Consider the following 25856-nt stretch of genomic DNA (forward strand, 5'->3'; position numbering starts at 1 on the left):
CTCCTCTGCTCCTTGATTGCTCCCCACCTCTTGCCCCCTCTGCCCCCCCCCATCTCTTGCCCCCTCTGCTCCCCCATCTGCCCCCACCCTCTGCTCCCCCATGCTTCTCTGCTTCCTTCTGCCCCCCACCTTTTGCTGCCCCCTCCCCTCTCTGCTTTGCCTCTGCTCCCCCTTGCTCCCACCCCTGCCTCCTTCTACCTTATACTCTCGCTCTGCTCACCCATTGGTTCCGCCTCTGCTGCCCCCCCCCTCCCCCGCTCTTCTCTCCCCGTCTCCTCCGTTCATTAGGACGGTGTCCAAATTGGGGTCTTCGTGTGAGTCCCTGCATGGCTGTTTACACCCAATGGGTTACTCACAGCCGGAGCTGTCCCGGGCCGGCCACCGGAAAATACCCCGTGAGAAATTGCACAACGACAGTACTGAAGACGCTATACAAAACCTTTACTGTATATAAAACAGTGATTCCTGATAAAAAAAAAAACGATAAGAAAGCGAATCGCCGTTGTGTGTGGCAGGTAGCTAAACTAAAACAAGTAAAACAATTTGTTTTAACCAGGTAAAGCCCACTGAGCTATGTAGCGCTCTTTCTCAGAAGCGATCTGGCCAGATATGATAGCTCAACGAAAGTCGCTTCTCAACGTGAGGACATGGATCGCAGCCAAATACTCTAAGACGCATGTTTTAGAGTATTTAATACTCTAAGACGCGTGTTCCTGAATGTGGATGGCAAAAACCAGAGGACCCGGAAAAAAGATCCCCGCGGCCACGGGGAGAGAGAAAGAGAGAGACTCCAAATAGACAGCAGGCGTCGTCAGGGTCGGGAGCGAACCTACGACCTCCTGTATACCAGGCGAGGTAGTTAACATCTCTCCACCGTGGCACCCCATGTTAGGGGAGTATGAAGTGAGAGAGATGCAATGAGGGGGGGGGCAATGGTGAGAGGGGGGTGATGGAGGAGTGGGGGGGCACGTGGGGGCGGCGGGGGGGGGGGGCTCACAGATGCGCGAGTGCTTTGTATGCAACGCAGTGCTCCGTGTGACTGGTTATTTCACAAAGATAGATGTGCCCCGTGTAGCCTCCACGTGATGTTTGGGGCAAGTGCTGTGAGCGAGTAGTAGCACCTATGAAGGCCGGCACGGCACACGAGGGGGTGGGTGGCCAGCACCACGCCCGGACGCCTTTTTTTCCTCTCCAAAATTGGCAATGTTTTTGCACCAGGTTACCGATTTGAGGCCGAGTCGACCTACGGGAGGCCATGGACCGGTTCCAATAATCGTCACCGGTGTTGGCCGTGAGCGGGGAATCGACCTCGTGTCGCCGGGTTCGCAGTGCAGCGTAGCGCTAACCGCTACACCACCGCTCCCCACACACACGCGCCTCGGTGTTGTTGTTGTTGTTGTTGACCAATGCGGTTGAGTGTTGCTGTGGTTGTTGTTCTCACTGACGGTGCTTGTGCACAACTGTCAACGCAGCAACAGCGGTGGCGGCAAATGAAACTAAGCACGCTGCGCGCGCAGCAGCTCGGCGGGCTGTGGCAGAAGCTCGGGGAGGCAGGGAGGGAGGGAGTGGGGTTCAAGGCAAGACTCGAGTCGTGAATCTCGGGGAACAACGAGCGCCGAGCCTCAGTCGCGCGTGTCGCGACGGCCTACGGGGATCGCGTGAATCACCCTCGCAGTCGCGAGTGACAGCGACGTTTCACCGAACGCGCTTTGGTAAGAAAACGCGCGGCACAATTTACAAATCGCTCCCGCCACCAAAGACAACCTCGCCCCCCCCCCACCCACCCACCCACCCACCCACCCACCCACCCACCCACCCAATAATAATCGATTCTGGAATCGAATCGCAAACAATAAAAGGTATTCATCGAATGAATGGGAGACGCGTTGCGAGCGATACGACTGCTAATCTGGAGCGCGCAGTCCCCGTGATTGACACGATCATAATGGGATGCGGAGCGCGTGAGTGCGGGGTGTGGGAGCGGGGGGGGCTGCGGTGGGGAGGGTGGGGGGGATGGAGGGGCGGGGGGCTTCTACGATGTGGGGGGTGTGGGTGTGTGACGGTGTGTGGGGTGTGGGGGGTGTGAGGGTGTGAGGGTGTGTGGGTGGTGCATGTTACGATGCGTGTATCAATCACGGGCCCAAAACGGTCATTCGAGATGGGCTGCCCCTCCCCTTACATCCCCCCCCCACCCCTCGTATAGACCTCGCCCCGCCCCTCCCCAACCCATCCCCCCGCTACCCCCCCCCCCCCCCACCGGCTCCTCTTTCTCGAGGGAGACAATGATTGGAGAGATATTTGCGACAAAATACCCGGATGAGCCTCCCATTGCAGTGCGTCAGTGCATCTCTCCGTGCGCTGTTGTTTTTTTTTAACGCAGCGAGGAGGAGGCGGAGTCGGAGCGGGGATCGCGTGCGGCATTCTTGGCACCAGGAGCGCACCCACTGGATTTTACCACGCGCGCATAGCGAGATACAAAGACACCCAGCGGTGTAGCCTTGACAGACTGGTAGGGGGCGAGTTGCTGTTCGCGAGCACCTATGAAGGCCGGCACGGCACACGAAGGGGTCGGTGGTCCAGCACCACGCCCGGCCGCCTCTGTCTCCCCAGTGGCGATGTTTACACACCGCACCAGGTACTCATTTGAGGCCGGGTCTACCCAAGGGAGACCCAGCATCGGTTCAGATAATTCGTCACTGGCGCTGTTGGCCGTGAGTGGGAATCTGACTCGGGTCGCCGGGTTCGTAGCGCAGCGTAGCGCTAATCGCGACACCACCGCTCCCCACACACACACACGTGTCCATACACAGAGACGATATGCACGCAGATATGACCGCACGTATATGCACACCACGCATAGCCTTAACAGACTGTCGGGAGACAAGTGCTGTTAGCGAGGAGCAGCGATGACACATCGTACACACACACACATATACTATATCTTCATCCAGCAGTAGATGCGGATCGTGGCTGCTGCTGTTGATTACGATGTGTGTAATAGATATACACACATCATCTGCTGCTGGCTGAAGACGTCTCCACAGTTTCGCGATGCAGCAAATGCATCCACTGGGGACTCCTGCACGTGGCGGAATTTCATCGCTCCATCTCCGCTGCGCTACGACCTCTCTCCCTCTCTCCTCGCTATCCCGGTTGATCTCTCCTCACTCCTCCCCCCCCCAGTTATCGACCCCGGGGCCACTGTCAGTCCCCTTCCACCCCCTGACACCTCCTGCCCAAGCCTCACTCCTTCACTCAACAGCCAGCGAGATGTCACCGCGTCTCCTAGGGGGTTCTCTCCCGGCTCCCAGTGTCCCCCCACGCCCTCCTCGTCATCCCTTGCTCGCAAACAACAACAACAACGCCTCGCTCGCCGATCTCGTCCAAGGAAAATAAACCTCAATCACGCCAACTCCGTTCGTCATCCTCGCAGCGGCGGTGGCTTTTGGCTGCTCGGCCATCGAAACAGAGAGACGACGATCACCGCATCGCGCACGTTCTGCGGCCGTCTGGAACGCTCTTCCCTCCGATAATGAATTAATCAGTACGCCACTGGAGCTGCACACTTTTAAACCATCTTGATTGAAAACTATTTTTTTTAGAACTGCTTTTTGCTGTGTCTAGTTTATTGTGGCTACGCCCGGTGCAAAAGAAGTGCAACACGCATGCGCACACAGACATTCTACAAAGCGTGCGCCTCGACCCACGCTTCTTTGCGCACTGTTCAAATCTGGGATTCCCGATCACTCACGAGAACTCAATCGCAGATGCATTACACACGTGCACAAGGTACAGATAAAGACCCCCCCCCACCTCCCCGCATAGCCTTAACAGCCTTGTGGGGCAAGTGCTGTAAGCGAGTAGTACCTATGAATGTCGGCGTCCACGGCACACGAGGGGGTGGGTGGCCAGAACCACCCCCGGCCGCCTTTGTTTCCCCAGTGGCGATGTTTACTACACACCGCACCAGGTGCTCATTTGAGGCTGAGTCGACCTAGGGGAGGCCCAGGACCGGTTCAGATAATCGTCACTGGCGTTGGCCGTGAGCGTGAATTGAACTCGTGTCGCTGGGATTATAGCGCAGCGCTATCCAGCACACACACAACCACACACAGATGGCACCATTGAGATATTACAGCTATTCATTATATACATGTAGCTGTTACTGCGGACGGTGGCTAGAGGCGCGTATGCCATCGTTGCTGTTTGCATCCACCGGTATTGTGGCGGATGTTGCTTTGGCCGATGCTACAGCTGTTGCTTATGCGCTGCTGTCCCCCAGGTCGTCTCGTCGCGCTGTTGCTCCTGCCGCTGCTAATCGCTATGGATAGAGCCGTAGATGTAGCAGGCGCTGCTATCGATGCTGTTGCTGTGACTGCACCCCCCTTCACCTCCCTCCTCTTCCTCCTCCTCAATCATGAGAAGTGCACGAAGAGAAAGACGCGGGGACAGGGAGGGCAGCTGTAGCAGTAGCAGCAGGGAGTGAGAGTGACGAGGTGAGAGTGACGGAGAGTGACGGAGTGACAGTGACGAGGTGAGAGTGGCGGGGTGAGAGTGACGGGGTGAGAGTGACGGGGTGAGAGTGACGGGGTGAGAGTGACGGGGTGAGAGTGATAGAGAGTGACGGGGTGAGAGTGACGGGGTGAGAGTGATGGAGAGTGACGGGGTGAGAGTGACGGGGTGAGAGTGACGAGGTGAGGGTGACGGGGTGAGAGTGACGGAGAGTGACGGAGTGAGAGTGACGGGGTGAGAGTGGCGGGGTGAGAGTGACGGGGTGAGAGTGACGGGGTGAGAGTGACGGGGTGAGAGTGATGGAGAGTGACGGGGTGAGAGTGACGGGGTGAGAGTGATGGAGAGTGACGGGGTGAGAGTGACGGGGTGAGAGTGATGGAGAGTGACGGGGTGAGAGTGACGGGGTGAGAGTGATAGAGAGTGACGGGGTGAGAGTGACGGGGTGAGAGTGACGGGGTCAGAGTGACGGGTGAGAGTGACGGGGTGAGAGTGACGGAGAGTGACGGGGTGAGAGTGACGGGGTGAGAGTGACGGGGTCAGAGTGACGGGGTGAGAGTGACGGGGTCAGAGTGACGGAGAGTGACGGGCTGAGAGTGACGGAGAGTGACGGGGTGAGAGTGACGGGGTGAGAGTGACGGGGTGAGAGTGACGGGGTGAGAGTGACGGGGTGAGAGTGACGGAGTGAGAGTGACGGGGTGAGAGTGACGGGGTGAGAGTGACGGGGTGAGAGTGATGGAGAGTGACGGGGTGAGAGTGACGGGGTGAGAGTGATGGAGAGTGACGGGGTGAGAGTGACGGGGTGAGAGTGACGGGGTGAGAGTGACGGGGTGAGAGTGACGGAGAGTGACGGGGTGAGAGTGACGGGGTGAGAGTGACGGGGTGAGAGTGACGGAGTGAGAGTGACGGAGTGAGAGTGACGGGGTGAGAGTGACGGGGTGAGAGTGACGGGGTGAGAGTGACGGGGTGAGAGTGACGGGGTGAGAGTGACGGGGTGAGAGTGACGGGGTGAGAGTGACGGGGTGAGAGTGACGGAGTGAGAGTGACGGGGTGAGAGTGACGGGGTGAGAGTGACGGAGTGAGAGTGACGGAGTGAGAGTGACGGGGTGAGAGTGACGGGGTGAGAGTGACGGGGTGAGAGTGACGAGGTGAGAGTGACGGGGTGAGAGTGACGGGGTGAGAGTGACGGGGTGAGAGTGACGGGGTGAGAGTGACGGGGTGAGAGTGACGGGGTGAGAGTGACGGGGTGAGAGTGACGGAGTGAGAGTGACGGGGTGAGAGTGACGGGGTGAGAGTGACGGGGTGAGAGTGACGGAGTGAGAGTGACGGGGTGAGAGTGACGGGGTGAGAGTGACGGGGTGAGAGTGACGGAGTGAGAGTGACGGAGTGAGAGTGACGGGGTGAGAGTGACGGGGTGAGAGTGACGGGGTGAGAGTGACGGGGTGAGAGTGACGGGGTGAGAGTGACGGGGTGAGAGTGACGGGGTGAGAGTGACGGGGTGAGAGTGACGGAGTGAGAGTGACGGGGTGAGAGTGACGGGGTGAGAGTGACGGGGTGAGAGTGACGGGGTGAGAGTGACGGGGTGAGAGTGACGGGGTGAGAGTGACGGGGTGAGAGTGACGGGGTGAGAGTGACGGAGAGTGACGGGGTGAGAGTGACGGAGAGTGACGGGGTGAGAGTGACGGGGTGAGAGTGACGGAGAGTGACGGGGTGAGAGTGACGGGGTGAGAGTGACGGGGTGAGAGTGACGGGGTGAGAGTGACGGGGTGAGAGTGACGGAGTGAGAGTGACGGGGTGAGAGTGACGGGGTGAGAGTGACGGGGTGAGAGTGACGGAGTGAGAGTGACGGGGTGAGAGTGACGGGGTGAGAGTGACGGGGTGAGAGTGACGGGGTGAGAGTGACGGAGAGTGACGGGGTGAGAGTGACGGAGAGTGACGGGGTGAGAGTGACGGGGTGAGAGTGACGGAGAGTGACGGGGTGAGAGTGACGGGGTGAGAGTGACGGAGAGTGACGGGGTGAGAGTGACGGAGTGAGAGTGACGGAGTGAGAGTGACGGGGTGAGAGTGACGGGGTGAGAGTGACGGAGAGTGACGGGGTGAGAGTGACGGGGTGAGAGTGACGGGGTGAGAGTGACGGGGTGAGAGTGACGGAGAGTGACGGGGTGAGAGTGACGGAGAGTGACGGGGTGAGAGTGACGGGGTGAGAGTGACGGAGTGAGAGTGACGGGGTGAGAGTGACGAGGTGAGAGTGACGGGGTGAGAGTGACGGGGTGAGAGTGACGGGGTGAGAGTGACGGAGAGTGACGGGGTGAGAGTGACGGAGAGTGACGGGGTGAGAGTGACGGAGTGAGAGTGACGGGGTGAGAGTGACGGAGTGAGAGTGACGGGGTGAGAGTGACGGAGTGAGAGTGACGGGGTGAGAGTGACGGGGTTAGAGTGACGGGGTGAGAGTGACGGGGTGAGAGTGACGGAGGGACGGGGTGAGAGTGACGGAGTGAGAGTGACGGAGTGAGAGTGACGGGGTGAGAGTGACGGAGAGTGACGGGGTGAGAGTGACGGGGTGAGAGTGACGGAGTGAGAGTGACGGAGTGAGAGTGACGGGGTGAGAGTGACGGAGAGTGACGGGGTGAGAGTGACGGGGTGAGAGTGACGGAGTGAGAGTGACGGAGTGAGAGTGACGGGGTGAGAGTGACGGGGTGAGAGTGACGGGGGGCACACACAGGCGGCGGACTGCAGCAGGGAATCGTCAGGGATTGTGCATCAGCAGCGGTAGGCGGAGAATCATTGATGCAAGGAGCCACTGATGCAGGAAGGGAGGGAGGAGAGAGGGAGTTGGGGGGGGGAGGGGCAGGGGGGGATGGCGGGGCAGGGGGGCGGGGGGAGGGGTAGGGGGCAGGTGGGGGGCGGGATGGGCAGGGTGGGGGAGGGGTCACCGAGACTCGCGACGTGCGCGGAATAAACACCGCGACCCGCAACCCGAGCAGCAGAGACGTGAATCACCACCGTCATCATCATCACCATCACGGCCACCATCACGGCCACCATAATCACCACCACCGCCACCATAACCACCATCACCACCATCACGCCCACCATAATTATCATCACGCCCACCATAGCCATCACCATCACCATTACCACTACCATCACCATCACCACCACCACCATTGCCACCATTGCCATCATCACCACTACCATCACCACCACCATCATCACCATCATCATCACCACCACCACGGCCCGGAGCGTGGTACAAAGGGAGTGAACTGGGTAACAAGGAGTTGGCCAGACATCCCAGCGTTGTGGACACTCTCCTGGAACGGAGTCCCGAGACCCAGGGGGCCAATAAAACCATCACCGTCTTCACCAAAGACAAAGCTCCCCCGTATAGCCCGGACAGACTGTTGGGGGTAAGTGCTGTTAGCGCGCATCTATGAAGGCCGCCACGGCACACGAGGGGGTGGAAATGTTCATTTTCTGAACACATCCTCTCTCATCTCACTCTCCTCCCCTCCGCGCGCTCTCCTACCTCTCAACTTACCCGAAGCCCCTCCAGTCAGCCTTTCAAGACACAACGAACAATAAATCTTAGCTCAGTGGGAGGTCGCTCACCCCCCCCCCCCCCCATCGACGGTCTGGAGCTCTCTCTTCCCCCAGCCATCCGTGCTGTCGACTCCCTTGGTCATGTTCAAGTCCAGACCCTCCTCTCCTGCTCTGTCTATGACTGCCTCTCTCCTCTCGCTCTCTACCTATGAATAAACAAACCTCCTTCAATCCGGCGTTGTTTAAATATAAAGGGCGTTGTAATTCAAAGAACGAAAAAAAAGTTCTAGATTTGAAGTTTTCGTGACTGCAAGGATTCATACTCTCTGGTTATTTCGGTAAAGTCACGTGGGTAAAAAAATTAAAATAAATTAAACCACGACGTTTCGGGCGCAACACGTGACTTCACCGAAAAAAAACAAAGAGTATGAAAAAAAAGGCCATTCAATACGAACCCAGCGGTGCGGATGCCGAGTGTGCAGGCGGTGCAACTGCGCAGAAGCCCACGGCCTGGTGGTGAGACCCCAGGCACCACGTCGGACACACGTGGCCACTGGGTTTGGTGTGAATGACCGACGCCCGTAGGGCTATTAAACTACTGTATTACACTATTTAATAAGAAAAAAAAGGTTTTTACACATATATCTATTTCCAGGAAAGGCCCCACTGAACTGCAATATAGCCTCTTTTTTTCAGAAGCGATTTGGGTATCACCAATGACAGCTCAACGACGTGGCTTATGACCGTATGGAAATACATAGCAGCCAAATACTCTAAACGCGTGGCGATTCTGAATGTGGAAGGAAAACCCGAAGGACCCGGAGTAAAAATCAAGGTGACCACGGGGAGAACATGCAAACTCCAAATATTTCGCCAGACGATAGCTCCCTCGGGGTTCACCGTCAACCGCCGAGGCTAGTCGATCGCACCGAGGTTCACAGAGTCACAGCGAGGAGCACGGAAACTTGCAGAGACCAAGAGGCTAACACAGAAACCCGTGGGATCATAACAGGGACCAACAGACTCAAATAACGACCCATGGGATCGCACAGAGAGCCACAGAATCACACCGAGAGCGATATGATCGCACAGAGGCAGCCATAGCAACTATTATTATTATTTTACCGGGTGAGGCCCACTGAGCTGCTATACAGCTCTTTTGGAGATCCAACCTGGCGATCACAAACGATAGCTCAACGAAGTAGCTCATCATCATCATCGCGTGGGAATTTATAGCAGCGGCCAAATACTCCTAACGCGCATAGTGACGTTGAAATGTGGAGGGGGATAAAACAACTCTAGATTTAAAGCTTTCGTGACTGCTAGGATCCATACTCTTTGGTTCTATTGGGTAAAGTCACGTAGGTGAAAATAAAATAACAAAAAAATCACTGTTATTTAACAAAAAATCACTGTTATTTTATTTTCACCTACGTGACTTTACCCAATAGAACCAAAGAGTATGGGGATAAAACAACTAGAAGACGCAGGTGTGGTGGGTGGGTGGGTGGTTTGGTTACGACACGTGGCCAGTTGTGGTTCGACTGCCGCACCGGGAGATGTGCCATGGGCGGTGGCCCCGGCCACTCACTCTCGTCCGTGTTGGGTGCTGACAGGATGGCGCTGTGCTTCTTCTTCACCTCCTGAACATTCTCGGCCACCTTCTCGATGTCCCCGCGGATCTCTTCCACCTGTGAACGTTATCATCGTCATCATTATCATCACCGATATGATCACCATCAATATTGTCATCATCATCAGCAATATCCTCATGACCTTCATGACCATCATTATTACCATCATCAATGCTGTCGATATCATCATTGTGATCATCATAATCTTGATGATGACGATGATCATGATGATAATATTGTCATCATCGCCATGATCAACACCTTAGATATCATAATGTATTAAAGCTTTCGTGACTGCATAAAATTACTCATTGGTTTTTTCGGTAATTTTATTGTATTTCTACATACCTTAGATATCATCATTATGATTATCATCTACAAAATGTTCATGATCTACATGATCACCATTATTACAATCATCATTATCAATTCCGTCGTTAGCATCATTGTGATCGACATCAAAATCATCACCATTATCATCACTGTCATCAACACCATCACCAACAATCATCGCCACCACTACACCCATCACTCCTATCACCACCATCCTGTCACCTCACTCAATCATTTACCCACTCACCCACCATCTCACTCACCCATTCATTGACTCACCATCTCACTCACTCACTCTCCCACCCATTCAATAACTCACTCACTCAGACAAATGAGACTCCTATCATTACATCTTGAGTTCTCTCACCTGGAGAGAAACAACAAAATAACAAAATATATATAAAACAATAAAAAATTCTCACGACGTTTCGACCATAACTCAAACGGTCATCATCAGGTGTGTCGGTTTGCATAAATTTATTTTAAAAAAACGGCATATTTATTTATTTAAAAAAAAACGTTTGCGTCACGCGCAGCGATTGGCAGTTTGCCCAGGACTAGTCCATCTATTTTTTTGAAAAGAGGAGGGGGGAGACGAAATTTTTTTTTTGTATGCTGTCTGAAAGCCACTGTAAGCGTGAACAATCAATCAAGAACTGAAATGATTTATCAAATCTTTCCAATGATTGCTAAGATAGAATCCATCTTCTCGGTTGAAATTGTCTTATGCAAACCGACACACCTGATGATGACCGTTTGAGTTATGGTCGAAACGTCGTGAGAATTTTTTATTGTTTTATATATATTTTGTTATTTTGTTGTTTCTCTTCAACGTGACTTTACCGAAAAAACTAAGAATATGAATTACTGCAGTCACGAAAGCTTTAAATCAAAATTTTTCTCTCACCTGGTTACACAAAATTAACTGGACACTTAAACTCACTCATCTGCTCACTCACTCATCATCTCAGTCAATGATTTACCCACCCACCCACCCACCATTTCACTCATCCATTCATTCACTCACAATCTCACTCACTCATTCCTTCAGTCACACATTCCCTTACTCACTTACCTTCTCTCTCGATTTATCACCTGCTTAAATAACTTGAACTTCAACATGAACCATAACCACCTTGTTATCGCCATCATAGCTACAATTATCACTTATATGACCCCAGTCACCATCACTGCAATCGCCACAAAGACCGAGATCGTCCGTATAGTCTCAACAAACGTTTGGGGAAAGTGCTGTTGGCGAGCACCTATGAAGGCCGGCATGGCACACGAGGGAGTGGGTGCCCAGAACATTGCCCGGCAGCCTTTGTTTCCCCAGTGCTGACGTTAACTACACACCGCACTAGGTACTAATTTCTAAGGTTGATTCAACCTCGGGGACACCCAGGACTGGTTCAGATATTCGCCAATGACGTTGGACGTGAGCGATAATCGAACGCGGCCCGAACGGTTCATAGTGCAGTGCGCCAACCACTGCGATACCAACATCAGCATCATCGTCATCAGCAACATCATCATCACCACCACCATTAACTCCACCACCAACATCATCATCACCGCTATAACAGCCATTACCATCATCACCACCAAGACCAACATCACCGCTGTCACAACCATCACCATCATCACCACCACCATCACAACCATCACCAACATTACCACGACCGCTATCACAACCATTACCATCATCACCACCTCCACCATCATCATCGGTATCATCATCACGACCACCAACAACATCACCATCAGCACCGGCAACATCACCGCTGCTCTCCGCCTCCACGAATCACGGACGCGCGCCGTCATTGATCCCTCGCGCGCATCAATTACTGCTTCATTTAGGCGTCAATTGAGTCTGATTTGCTCACTCACATGACCTGCCTGGGGTGGTGGGGGTAGGTGGGGTTATTGGGGGGTGGGTGGGGAGGTAGGTTATTGGTACTAAACTCACCACACGATCACCAACACCGGTACTAAACTCACCAAACAGCTCACCAACACCTGTACTAAACTCACCACACGCTCACCAACACCAGTACTAAACTCACCACGTGGCTCACCAACACCTTTATTAAACTCACCATACAGCTCATCAATACCTGTACTAAACTCACCACACACCTCACCAACACCGGTACTAAACTAACTACACAGCTGACCAACACCATTACTAAACTATCACGTGGCTTACCAACACCGGTACTAAACTCGCCACATGACCACCAACACCGGTAATAAACTCACTACGCAACTCACCAACACCGGTATTAAACTCACCACATGCCCACCAACCCTGGCATTAAATGCAGCACACAGCTCACCAACACTGGAGCTAAACTCACCACATGACCACCAGCACCGGTATTAAACTCACCACACAGGTCACCAATACCGGTACTGAACTTACGACGTGGCTCACCAACACTGGTACTAAACTAACCACACAGCTCACCAACACCGGTACTAAATTCACCACACGGCCACCAACACCGGTACTAAACTCACCACACAGCTCACTAACACCGGTACTAAACTCACCACGAGGCTCACCAACACCGGTACTAAACTCACCACATGGCTAACCAACACTGTTACTAAACTCACCATACAGCTCACCAATATCGGTACTAAACTCACCACGCGGTTCACCAACACTGGTATTAAACTCACCACACAGCTGACCAACACCGGTAATAAACTCACCACGTGGCTCACCAATACCGGTACTAAACTCACCATGTGGCTCACCAACACCAGTATAAAACTCACCACTTGGCTCACGAAAACTGGTACTAAACTCACCACGAGGATCACCGGTACTAAACAGACCACGCAGCTCACCAACATTGGCACTAAAATAACCACAAAGCTAACCAACACCGGTACTAAACTAACCACACAGCTCACCAACACTGGTTATAAAATTACCACACAGCTCACCAACACTGGTACTAAACACCATACAGCTAACCAACACCGGAACTAAACTCATCACACAGCTCACAAACACTGGTCCCAAACTCACCACAGAGCTCAACAACACCGGATCTAAACAGCACACAGCTCACCAACATCGGAACTAAACTCACCACACAGCTCACTAACACCAGTAATAAACTCACCACTAGGCTCACCAACACCGGTACTAAACTCACCACGTGGCTAACCAACACCGTTACTAAACTCACCATGCAGCTCACCAATATCGGTACTAAACTATCCACATGGCTCACCAACACTGGTATTAAACTCACCACACAGCTGACCAACACCGGTAATAAACTCACCACACAGCTCACTAACACTGGTACTAAACTCACCACGACGCTCACCAACACTGGTACTAAACTCACTACGAGGCTCACCAACCCCGGTACTAAATTCACCGCACAGCAGAGCAAAGCCGGTATTAAACTCACCATGCAGCTCACCAACACCAGTACTAAACTTACCACATGGCTAACCAACACCGGTACTAAACTCAACGCACAGCTAACCAACACTGGTATTAAACTCACCACGTATCTCACCAACACCGGTATTAAACTCACCACACAGCTTACCAATACCATTACTACACTCACCACACAGCGCACCAACACTGGTACTAAACACACCACACAGCTGACCAACACGGTAGTAAACTCACCACAAGGCTCACCAACACCGGAACTAAACTCACGACACGGCTCACCAACACCGGTACTAAACTCACTGCACAACTGACCAAAACCGGTATTAAACTCACTACACGGCTCACCAACACTGATATTAAACTCATCACTTGGCCCACCAACACTGGAACTAAACTCACCGCACAGCTAACCAAAATTGGTACTAAACAAACCAGACAGATGACCAACACCGGTAATAAACTCACCACACGGCTCACCAACACTGGTACTAAACGCTTCATGTAGCTTACCAACACTGGTACTAAACTCACCACACAGCTCACCAACACTGGTACTAAACTCACCACACAGTTCACCAACACCAATACTAAACTTATAACGTGGCTTACCAACATCGGTACTAAACTCACCACATAGCTCACAAACACATGAACCAAACTCACCATACAGCTCACCAACACCGATATTAAACTCATCAGGTGGCTTACCAACACCGGTACTAAACTCACCACACAGCTCATTAACACCGGTACTAAACTCACCACGCGGCGTACCAACACTGGTATTAAACTCACCACGTGACTCAGCAACACCGGTATTAAACTCACCACGTGACTCAACAACACCAGTACTCAACTTACCACACACCCACCAATACTGGTACTAAACACACTACACGATCACCAACACTGGTACTAAACTCACCCTACGCAGATAACCAATACCGGTACTAAACTCACCATGTGGCTCACCAACACTGGAATAGAATTCACCACACAGCTCACCAACACTGGCACTAAACTCACCATGTGGATCACCAACACCGGTACTAAACTCATCACGTAGCTTACCAACACCAGTACTAAACTCACGAAACAGCTCACTAAGACCGATATAAAACTCACCACATGACCACCAACACCGGTACTAAACTCAGCACACAGCTCACCAACACCGGTACTAAACTCACCACATGACCACCAACACCAGTACTGAACCAACCACACGACCACCAACACCAGTACTAGACAAACTACACGACCACCAACACCTTTACTAAACTCACCACACAGCTCACCAACACTAGTATTAAACTCACACCACAGGTCACCAACACCAGTACTAAACTCACCACAGAGCTGACCAACACCGGTAATATACTCACAATGGGGCTCACCAGCACCGGTACTAATCGCTGCACGTGGCTCACCAACACCGGTACGAAACTCACCGCGTGCCTCAACAACACCGGTATTAAATACACCACATGGCTCACCAACACCGGTATTAAACTCACTCCACAGTTCACCAACACCGGTACTAAACTCAGCACACAGCTGACCAACACCGGTAATAAACTCACCGCGCGGCTCACCAACACCGGTCCTAAACTCACCACATATCTGACCAATACCGGTACTAAAATAACCATGCGGCTCAACAACACCGGTAAAAAACTCATCATTAGCTTACCAACACCGGTACTAAACTCACCACACAGACCATCAACACCGGTACCAAACTCACCACACATCTCACCAATACTGCTACTAAACTCACCATGCGGCTCACCAACACTGGTACTAAACTCATCACATTGCTTACCAACACCGGTACAAAACTCACCACACAGCTCACCAAGACTGGTACTAAACTCACCACACGCCCACCAACACCGGTACTAAACTCACCACACTACCACCAACACCGGTACTCAACTTACCACACACCCACCAATACTGGTACTAAACACACTACACGACCACCAACACTGGTACTAAACTCACCACGCAGCATACCAATACCGGCACTAAACTCAACACGCCAGCTCACCAACAACGGAAAAAATTTCACCACACAGCTCACCAACACCAATACCAAACTCACCACATGACCACCAACACCGGTACTAAACTCACCACACAGCTCACCAACACCAGTACTAAACTTACCACATGACCACCAACACCGGTACTAAACTCACCGCACAGCTCACCAACTCTGGTACTAAAACTCACCACACGCCCACCAACACCGGTACTAAACTCACCACACTACCACCAACACCGGTACTCAACTTACCACATATCCACCAATACTGGTACTGAACACACTACACGACCACCAACACTGGTACTAAACTCACCACGTGGCTAACCAACACCAGTACTAATCTCAACACACAGCTAACCAACACCGGTACTAAACTCCCACACAACTCACCAACACCGGTACTAAGCTCACCACACATCTGACCAACACCGGTACTAAACTCACCATGCGGCTCACCAACACCGGTAAAAAACTCACCACATGACCACCAACACCGGTACTAAACTCACATCACAGCTCACCAACACCGGTACTAAACTCACCACACATCTGACCAACACCGGTGCTAAACTCACCATGCGGCTCACCAACACTGGTAAAAAACTCACCACATGACCACCAACACCGGTAGTAAACTCACCGCACAGCTCACTAACACTGGTACTAAACTCACCACATGCCCAACAACACCGGTACTAAACTCACCACACTACCACCAACACGTTACTAAACTTACCACACACCCATGAACATTGTTACTAAACGCACTATACGACCACCAACACCGGGAGTAAAACTCACCACACTACTACCAACACCGGTACTAAACTTACCACATGCCCACCAAGACCAGTACTAAACGCACTACACGACCACGAACACCGGTACTCAACAACACCGGTATTAAACTCACACCACAGCTCACCAACACCGGTACTAAACTCGGACACAGCTCACCAACACCAGTACTAAACTCACCACAGAGCTGACCAACACCAGAAATAAACTCACCACATGACCACCAACACGGTACTAAACTCACTACATAGCTCACCAACACTGGTACTAAACTCACCACATGCCCACCAACACCGGAACTAAACTCACCACACTACCACCAACACTGGTATTAAACTTACCACATGCCCACCAAGACCAGTACTAAACGCACTACACGACCACGAACACCGGTACTCAACAACACCGGTATTAAACTCACCGCATGCCTCAACAATACCGGTATTAAACTCACACCACAGCTCACCAACACCGGTACTAAACTCACCACACAGCTGACCAACACCGGTACTAAACTCACCATATGGCTCACCAACACCAGTGCTAAACTCATAATTTAGTTTACCAACACCAGTACTAAACTCACCACAGAGCTTACCAACACTGGTACTAAACTCACCACATGACCACCAACAGCGGTACTAAACTCACCTCACAGCTCACCAACACTGGTAGTAAACTCACCACGAGGCTCACCAACACCAGTACTAAACCCACCACACAGCTAACCAAAACCAGTATTAAAACTCACCACACAGCTTACTAATACTGGTACTCAACTATCCATACAGCTCACCAACACCGGCACTAAACTCACCACGTGGCTAACCAACATCGGTACTAAACTCACCAACTACTAAGATGGCGGCGGCGTGTGAGTGAGTTGTGTGAGTGTGAGCTGTGCATGAGAATGAGTTAGAATGAGCTGCGTTATGAGCTGCGTGTGAATGTGTTTGTTAATTTGTGCAAATTTATGCACTTTCAAATATAAATGTACGTGTCTATATTTATTATAAGACAAATACACGGATATTTATTCAAATTTAAGGTTAATTTACTTTGTTTATTTAATCTAGATTGTAAGTTTTCGTGACTGCAGGGATCCATATTCTTTGGTTCTTTCGGTAAAGTCACGTAGGTATAAAATAACATTAAATCACGACGTTTCAGGCGCAACACCAGCGTCCGTCATCAGGTGGGACAACCACAGCAAGAAACAATTGCTGTTACAGCAGCACTTTTGCCCACTTCAGCAATTGCTTCTTGCTGTGGTTGTCCCACCTGATGACGGACGATTGTGTTACGCCCGAAACGTCGTGATTTAATTTAATTTTATACCTACGTGACTTTACCAAAAGAACCAAGGAGTATGTTTGTTTATTGAGTAAAAAAATATCAAGGCCTAGTTCACCAGCGCCTCGTCTAAAGCTGAGGGCTTCAGGCTTTTTGTATTGTGTATTTATTATCCTTTAAGGTTTATGAATGCATATGAGGAAGCCACTGGGGCAATTTGAAAACTACTTTCTTTAGAACAGTTTTTTTGCGTGTTCAGTTTGTTGTCCTTCCCCCGCATCTCCGATTATCACGGTCGGCTGTGTACGGTGCGAAAGAAGTTCAACGTAGGTCTGTGAGCTGCTCACACGAGACGGCCTGGTGACACACAGGACCGGTCGTAGGCAGGCCTCCAGGGACGTTTAAAACCACGCAGATATCCAACTCATCACTCACAAACACCCACACACAAACAGTGACAACAACAACAACCGCAATTTGCCGCTAAATGGCAGTCACGTCACCCCGACGCTTGTGCAAGGCTATGCGCACGACCCAGGTGCCACGGGTCGACTGACACACATACACACTCAGACGAAGACCACCATTTAGCCTTAACGTGTTTTTGGGGCAAGTGCTGTTCCCGAGCAGCATAAATGTGGGCCGGCATGGCACAGGAGGAGGTGTGTGGGTAGCACCAGCCCTGGCCGCCTTTGTCTCCCGAAGTCACAGGGAGCAGCACCCAGGGCCCTGCGGACCACCGTGGTCGTGGTGGTGAGGAGTGACGCGTCACTCATGCTCGTGTGAGGTGCACGGAAAGACTGTGGCGGAGTGCTTGAGCAGACCGAGAGAGCCACGGCAGAAGGACTACGACTCCATGGCGGAGGTGACGGTGGTGAAGGAGGGCTGGCTCTACAAGCGTGCTGCAAGCATGTAACTTGGACGATGAGAAGTCAGGCGCACTGGCCGACAAGATGGAACTGCAGACCACGCTCCGCTTGCTGTCCTCCAAGCTCGAGGATATGAGCACATGCAACGACCTGATCGGCAAGCACGGAGCCGCCCTCCAGCGCTCGCTCAATGACCTGGAAACCCTTAAGCTGCCACCCGAGTGCAACGAGAAGCTAAAGGCCGTCAATGAGCATGCCACCCTCTTCCGCTTCACCTCCCATGCTATGCACAATAGTGATCTCTTGCTTCGATGACACATTGAGGGCGGTGTTCATCTCCAAAAACTCAAGCACACGGGCGAGAAGCCGTGCATGTGTGACGAGTGCGGCAAAAGACGTTTCTCGCGCTCGGCCTACAAGTATTTTTTTTCGCTTGTGTGTTAAACTGTGTGTACCCTTGATATTTTAAAGATGGCAGTTCTCCTGCTGTGTATCCTACTGCTGTCCCTCCCGGCCATATCTAGTGCCACACTCAACTCTACCACCGGCAACCCTCGTTATTTCTCGTCCATACTTGTTGCTCAATTTGCCACTACACCTGCTAATGAAACAGCTTATAGACACTTCTACACTCCATCATTGTATCATTTTAAACCCTATCTCTGTCCCATTACTTAACCAGCACTCCTTCCAAACTTCATTCTGCTCTTTAAAATGTCGCCATCTGCGAGCTGCTGCTATTCGTCCAAGGTTCGCCGCTCTTCATCCTTTCAGAGAAAATACCTGTGAAAACTATTAATTCTACTTTTCTTATTTCTGGGAGGCATTGAGCTTCATCCTGGCCGAAATGTAAAGAACTCATACGTATACTTCTGTATATTTTTCTGGCAGAAAAGGTCTTGGTGTTCTACATGTCAACATCAGAGGGCTTGTGATTAAATTAAGTCAACTAAAACTAGAAGTGACAAATCTGGACCCGGACATTTTTTGCCTTACAGAAACATTTCTCACTCCTGCCGTAAATGACTTGCAGATTAAGATTGACAACTACAACCTATTTCGGCTTGACTGAGGGTCTAAAGGAGGTGGAATTGCCATCTATGTTCATAATACTATTGCATGTTCACCAGCTCACTCCTTGTTAAAAAAATGTTGCTTTGAAGGTCTGGCTCTCAGAATAACTCTCCCAAATAATCAACAGATATTGGTAGTGTGCTGCTATAGACCGCCTAGCGGGAAGGATGTTGAAGCTGCATCTGCACTGAGAGAGCTTCTTGGGGGCCTCCCTAAAGGTTAAATAGTTTTAGTGGGTGATCTGAATTGGAATTGGCAAAACTCGCCGGCCGTGGCCACAAATTTTGCAGACGAATTTAATCTGTTTCAATTAATAAATGTCCCCACAAGACCCAACCTAAAAAATCCGGGACAGTCATATCTGCTTGACGTCCCATTGACTAATGCCCCTGACAATTTCACACTTACTGGTGTTCTGGGTGATAACCTTAGTGATCACTCCTTTATATTTTGGGTGAGATCATCAGCCAGACCCAAAGCCTCCCCTAAATGGGTTGATAAGCACTCCATGAGACACTTCAGAATATAGGCATTTAACCAATGATGTGCTTCACTCGGATATTGACAAGGTCTGTGATATCCCCAACCTGATTACGGCTTGGGAGACTTTCAGGTACACGTTTCTCCAAATTCTTAACAAACATGCTCCGTTGGTTAGATGTAAAATTAAACGCAACCGCCCACCATGGTTTGATCCTTTGATTACTAAGCTTATGAAAACTAGGGACAAAGCTTGGGCATGTGCTCAGAAAAGTGATTTGGTCAATGACTGACGAGAATACAGGATTTTAAGGACTAGATGCGTCAAAAAAATACGGCATGCAAAAAATGCTTACTTTTCCTCCATTCTCCTGGAATCACATGGCCATGGCAGGATCTTCTGGAAAACAATCAAATTTATCGAAGAGGCATCTAACACAGATAATCTGCCCGTTGCGCTTAACCTAAATGGGGACTATTTTTCAGAGCCCCAAAAAATAGTCGACAATTTTAACCTTCATTTTTCTGAAGCTGGTGACCTTTTTGATATTGTATTGGGAGTCACCTCTGCTCATGCAATTTCCTACACCCATTTCCAAACATTAAACGAATTTAGTTTCCAGCCTATCAACAAAAGTAATGTTCTGAAACAACTGTCCTACCTCAAAGGGTCCTCCTCTACCAGAGCAGATAGTATTCCCGTCTTTGCTCTGCTAACTGTTGGTCACCTAATATACAAACCTATAACCCATATTTTAAACCTGTCCATCAAAGAAGCATCAGTACATCTCTTGCATTAGATTCTCTGAATCACATTTACAGTAGCCTTGATAATAAGCAGTACTGCGCCAGTCTTTTTCATGACTTGTCCAAAGCTTTTGATACAGTCGACCACAACACCCTGCTTGGTAAACTAAGTTGCCTCCGATTCTCCAAACAGGCAGTAAAATGGTTAAAAAATCACCTCTCTTCTCGCACACAAACTGTAATCATAGATGGTTAGAGATCAAACAGTGTTAAGATAACAAAAGGGGTTCCATAATTATATTCCTTAAATAATAATCAAATAGAGCAAGTCAAAGATCTCTAAGTATCTTGGGGTCATTTTTTATTAAGAACTGAATTTTCAAGATCACATTGATATATTGGTAAAAAGACAAAATAAAAAAATTGGTTTTCTGTATCGACACAAGCACAGCTTCCCCTCTATGTTCTGCTTGGAATTGATAAAAGCTACCATACTGCCTCTACTCGATTACTGTGACATCGTATATAAATCAGCCCCCAGTACTATACTGAAGAAGCTTGACTCAATTTATCACTCGGCCTTAAGATTTGCATTTAACTGCCAAAATAGGACCCACCACTGCGATTGCTACATTGGGTCAAATTTAACTTCTCTTAATGATCGACGGCTTGTGCATCAGATGTTATTCATTGACGATGTACTTACAAAAAAATCAGCAGACTACCTGCTGGATCTCCTCACTGTTTCGAAGAACGAATGTGACCTAAGGTCTTCGCTAATTTACCAGCTTCACATTCCTTATTTCCGTATATATGCTGGAGGAAGGGCCTTTTCTATGTATGCCCCCAGGGTCTAGAATGCTATCGCCAATAAACTGCAATTTGGATCACGACCTGTGAAATCTTCACTCAAAACTGCTCTCGAGAAGTTGTGCACCCCTAGCCGCCACTGCTATTCAGAATGGCCTGAAATCAAATGAATCGTTCCGGATGACTGCTGCAAAGTATGATCTTGAGTTTTGATTATAGTGTGCTGGTCTTTAAAGGTGTATTTTTTTTTATACTGCTACTGAAACTCCTGCTATTATGGAGAGACTCATGCAGCCAGCTATGCCTGCAAAGTTTGGTCGTACATGTTATGTATATCGTTTATTGTTAAATTTGAATCACAGTTCCTATGATCACTGTTACATTGTTTTTATAGCTTTATTTTGGTGATTTTGAAAACGTTTTGGTTTAGCCTTGTTTGTTTGTTGTAGTACAGCGTTAGACTGATAACTTTAATCTAAATTGTCTTAGGGTTATTGTTTGACTTGCATTACACTGGGATTTTTGCACACAGCGTTGAAATACGATGTTTTTTCTGGAAGACTTTGCTGTTTTTTCCTGGATTTTTCTGTTGCGTGTAGTCACTTTAAGGTGTTTCTTGTTCATGTTTTTGTTTGTTGCGGTTGCACCCGAGTCAAGATCCGCATGGCTCACAGGGTCATACCTAAATGAAACTGAAACCACACTGCTCACCAACACTGGTACTAAACTCACCACACAGCTCACCAACACCGATACTAAACTCACCACACAGATCACTAACACGGTAATAAACTCACCATGCGGCATACCAACACCGGTACTAAACTCACCACATGACCATGAAACACCGGTACTGAATTCACCAAACGGCCACCAACACCAGTACTAAACTCACCACACGACCACCAACATGGCACTAAACTCACCACGCTGCTCAACAACACCGGTAATAAATTCACCACACAACCACCAACACCAGTACTAAAATCACCACATGACCATCAACACTGGTACTAAACGCACCACACAGCTCACCAACACCGTTACTAAACTCAACACACGACCACCAACACTGGTACTCAACTCACCACATGACCAACACCACTGGTAGTAAACTCATCAAACAGCTCACCCACACCGGTACTAAACTCACCACATGGTCACCGATACTGGTATTAAACTCACCACTTGGCTCACCAACACCAGTAATAAATTCACTATATGGCTAACCAACACCAGTACTAAACTCATCGCACGGCTAATCAACACCGGTATTAAACTCACCACACAGCTCACCAACACAGGTACTAAACTCACCACAGGACCACCAACATGGTACTAAACCCACCACGAGGCTCACAAACACCATGATTAAACTCATCGCACAGCTAACCAACACCGGTATTAAACTCACCACGTGGCTCACCAACACTGGTACTAAACTAACCACACAGCTCACCAACACAAGTACTAAACTCACTACATGGCTAACCAACACCAGTACTAAACTCATCGCACAGCTAATCAACACCGGTATTAAATTCACCAAACTACCACCAACACCGGTACTAAACTCACCACACGCTCACCAACACAGGCACTAAACTCATCACATGACCACCAACACCGGTAGTAAACTCACAACACAGCTCACCAACACAATTACTAAACTCACCACTTGGCTCACCAGCACCGGTAGTAAACTCACCACACAGCTCACCAACACCAGTACTAAACTCACCACCATATGACCACCAACACCAGCACCAAACTCACCAAACAGTTCACTAACACTGTTACTAAACTCACCACATGACCACCAATGCCGGTACTAAACTCACCACATGCCCACCAACACCTGTACTAAACTCAGCACACGACTACCAACACCGGTATTAAACTCATCACATAGCTTACCAACACCAGAACTAAACACCCCGCATGGCCACCAACACCAGAACTAAACTCACCACACGGCCACCAACACCGTTACTAAACTCACCACACAGCTCACCAACACTGGTACTAAACCCACCACACAACTCACCAACACCGGTACTAAACTCACCACACGCCCACCAGCACCAGTACAAACCTCACCACACTACCACCAACACCGGTACTAAATGCACCACACGACCACCAACACCGGTAGTAAACTCACCACACAGCTCACCAACACCATTACTAAACTCACCACAGAGTTCAACAACGCTGGTACTAAACCCACCACACAGCTCAACAACACCGGTACTAAACTAACCACACAGCTCACCAACACCGGAACTAAACTCACCACACAGCTCACCAACACGAGTACTAAACTCACCACGCGGCTCACCAATACCGGTACTAAACTCACCACATGGCCACCAACACCGGGACTAAACTCACTGCACAGCTAACCAACACCGGTATTAAACTCACCACGTAGCTCACCAACACTGGTACTAAACTCACCACACAGCTCACCAATACCAGTACTAAACTCACCACACAGCTCACCAACACCGGTATTAAACTCACCACTTGGCTCACCAACACCGTAAATAAACTCACCACATGGCTAACCAACACCAGTACTAAACTCACCGCACAGCTAATCAACACCGGTATTATACTCACCACGTAGCTCACCAACACCCATACTAAACTCACCACACGGCTATGTGCGGCGGCGTGTGAGTGAGCTGTGAGAGTGTGAACTGTGCGTCATAATGAGCTGCGTATGAGCTGCGTGTGAGTGTGTGTGAGTGAGCTGTGTGTGTGTTTAAATTGAGATTGGCGGGTGCAGGGCGGTTTAATAGTTTAGTCGGGTTTAATCGTGTGTTCTTTCTCCATCTCTCCATCATCATCTCTCTCCTTCATCTCTCTCGTGAGTGTAAACATAAATGTACGCGTCTGTATTCATTACAGTATTCATTGCAATACATATTCACGTATATTTATTTTAATTTAAGGTTTATTAATTCAGTTTATTGAGTTTTGAGTTACAATGTGAGTAAGGCCTAGTCCGTTAGTGCCTCCCCTAAAGCCCACAGCTTTTTGTAAATTATTTTAAAGAGTTTGTTAATTTGTGTAAATTTATGCACTTTCAGATATAAATGTATTGTCTGTATTTATTACAAATACATCAACTCGGGTCACCGGGTTCATAATGCAGCAACAAGATACAAATACACGTATATTAATTATAATTTATTCACTTTGTTTATTGAGTTTAAACGTGATAAAGGCCTAGTCCATCAGGACCTCGCTTAAAGCCCTCAGCTTTTTGTATTGTTTTTTTTTAGTTTCTGTTAATTTGTGTACATTTATGCACTTTCAAATATACATGTCTATATTTATTATAATACAAATGAACGGATATTTATTCAAATTGAAAGTTTATTTACTTTGTTTATTGAGTTAAAAATTACCAAGGCCTAGTTCGCCAGGGCCTCGTCTAAAGCTCTAGGCTTCAGGCTTTTCGTATTGTGTATTTATTATCCTTTAAGGTTTATGAATGAATATGAGGAAGCCACTGGGGCAGATTGAAAACTACTTTCTTCAGAACAGTTTTGTTTGCGTGTTCAGTTTGTCGTCCTTCCCCTGCATCTCCGATTATCACGGTCGGCTGTGTACGGTGCGAAAGAAGTTCAACGTAGGTCTGTGAGCTGCTCACACAAGACGGCCTGGTGACACCCAGGACGGGTCGTAGGCAGGCCTCCCGGGACGTTTAAAACCGCGCAGATATTAACCTCAACACTCACAAACACCCACATACAAAGACACAACAACAACAACCGCCATTCGCCACTAAGTGGTGGTGACGTCACCACGACGCTTGTGCCAGGCTATGTGCACCTTGAGGCCACGTGAAGTGTCGAACGCCCGCGGTCAGGAGGTAACGGGGCAGACCCAGGTGCCACGGGTCGACTGACTGAGACGACTGGCTGGTGCACCACCTGTGCCCCATACTGTGCCAACCTGCTGTGCTTTAGCCACCCGGCGCTCCGCTCGTTGTTGTGAGCGTTGCTCCTCCGCCCTCCGTTGTTGTTGGAGGGCGACTGCCTCCAACTGCACAGTAGCGTCCTTCACGAGCCTCCTCCACAGAGGCCGATCTTGACACCGCTGGCACCAGTCATTGGCAAGTCCACTCAGCTCCACGTTCTCCTGTACCACATCACTCCATCTCTTCTCTAGCCCGTGCCGCGCCCGTTTAGCCCCCTCGATCCAGCCGAACAAAAGCTGTTTCGGCATGCGGTGGCTGGGCATGCGGGCTACATGACCCAGCCAAC

The 25856-nt window shown here is 49.9% G+C and overlaps 1 protein-coding gene across 3 annotated transcripts in view; it reads right to left on the reverse strand.

Annotated features, from left to right (window-relative positions):
* The window catches only part of LOC116950057 (syntaxin-1A), a 189856-nt gene that overhangs the window by 57404 nt on the left and 106596 nt on the right, over positions 1-25856 (reverse strand). For all 3 annotated transcript variants that reach the window (XM_032967465.2, XM_032967466.2, XM_032967467.2), the window contains exon 3: positions 9644-9743. In XM_032967465.2, coding sequence (XP_032823356.1) covers positions 9644-9743 — 100 coding nt within the window. The remainder of the gene's footprint in view (positions 1-9643; positions 9744-25856) is intronic.

The sequence above is a fragment of the Petromyzon marinus genome, chromosome 38 (assembly GCF_048934315.1).
Source record: "Petromyzon marinus isolate PM22_M1 ecotype Great Lakes invasive population chromosome 38, UKy_Petmar_22M1.pri1.0, whole genome shotgun sequence".
NCBI classification, from domain to species: Eukaryota; Metazoa; Chordata; class Hyperoartia; order Petromyzontiformes; family Petromyzontidae; genus Petromyzon; species Petromyzon marinus.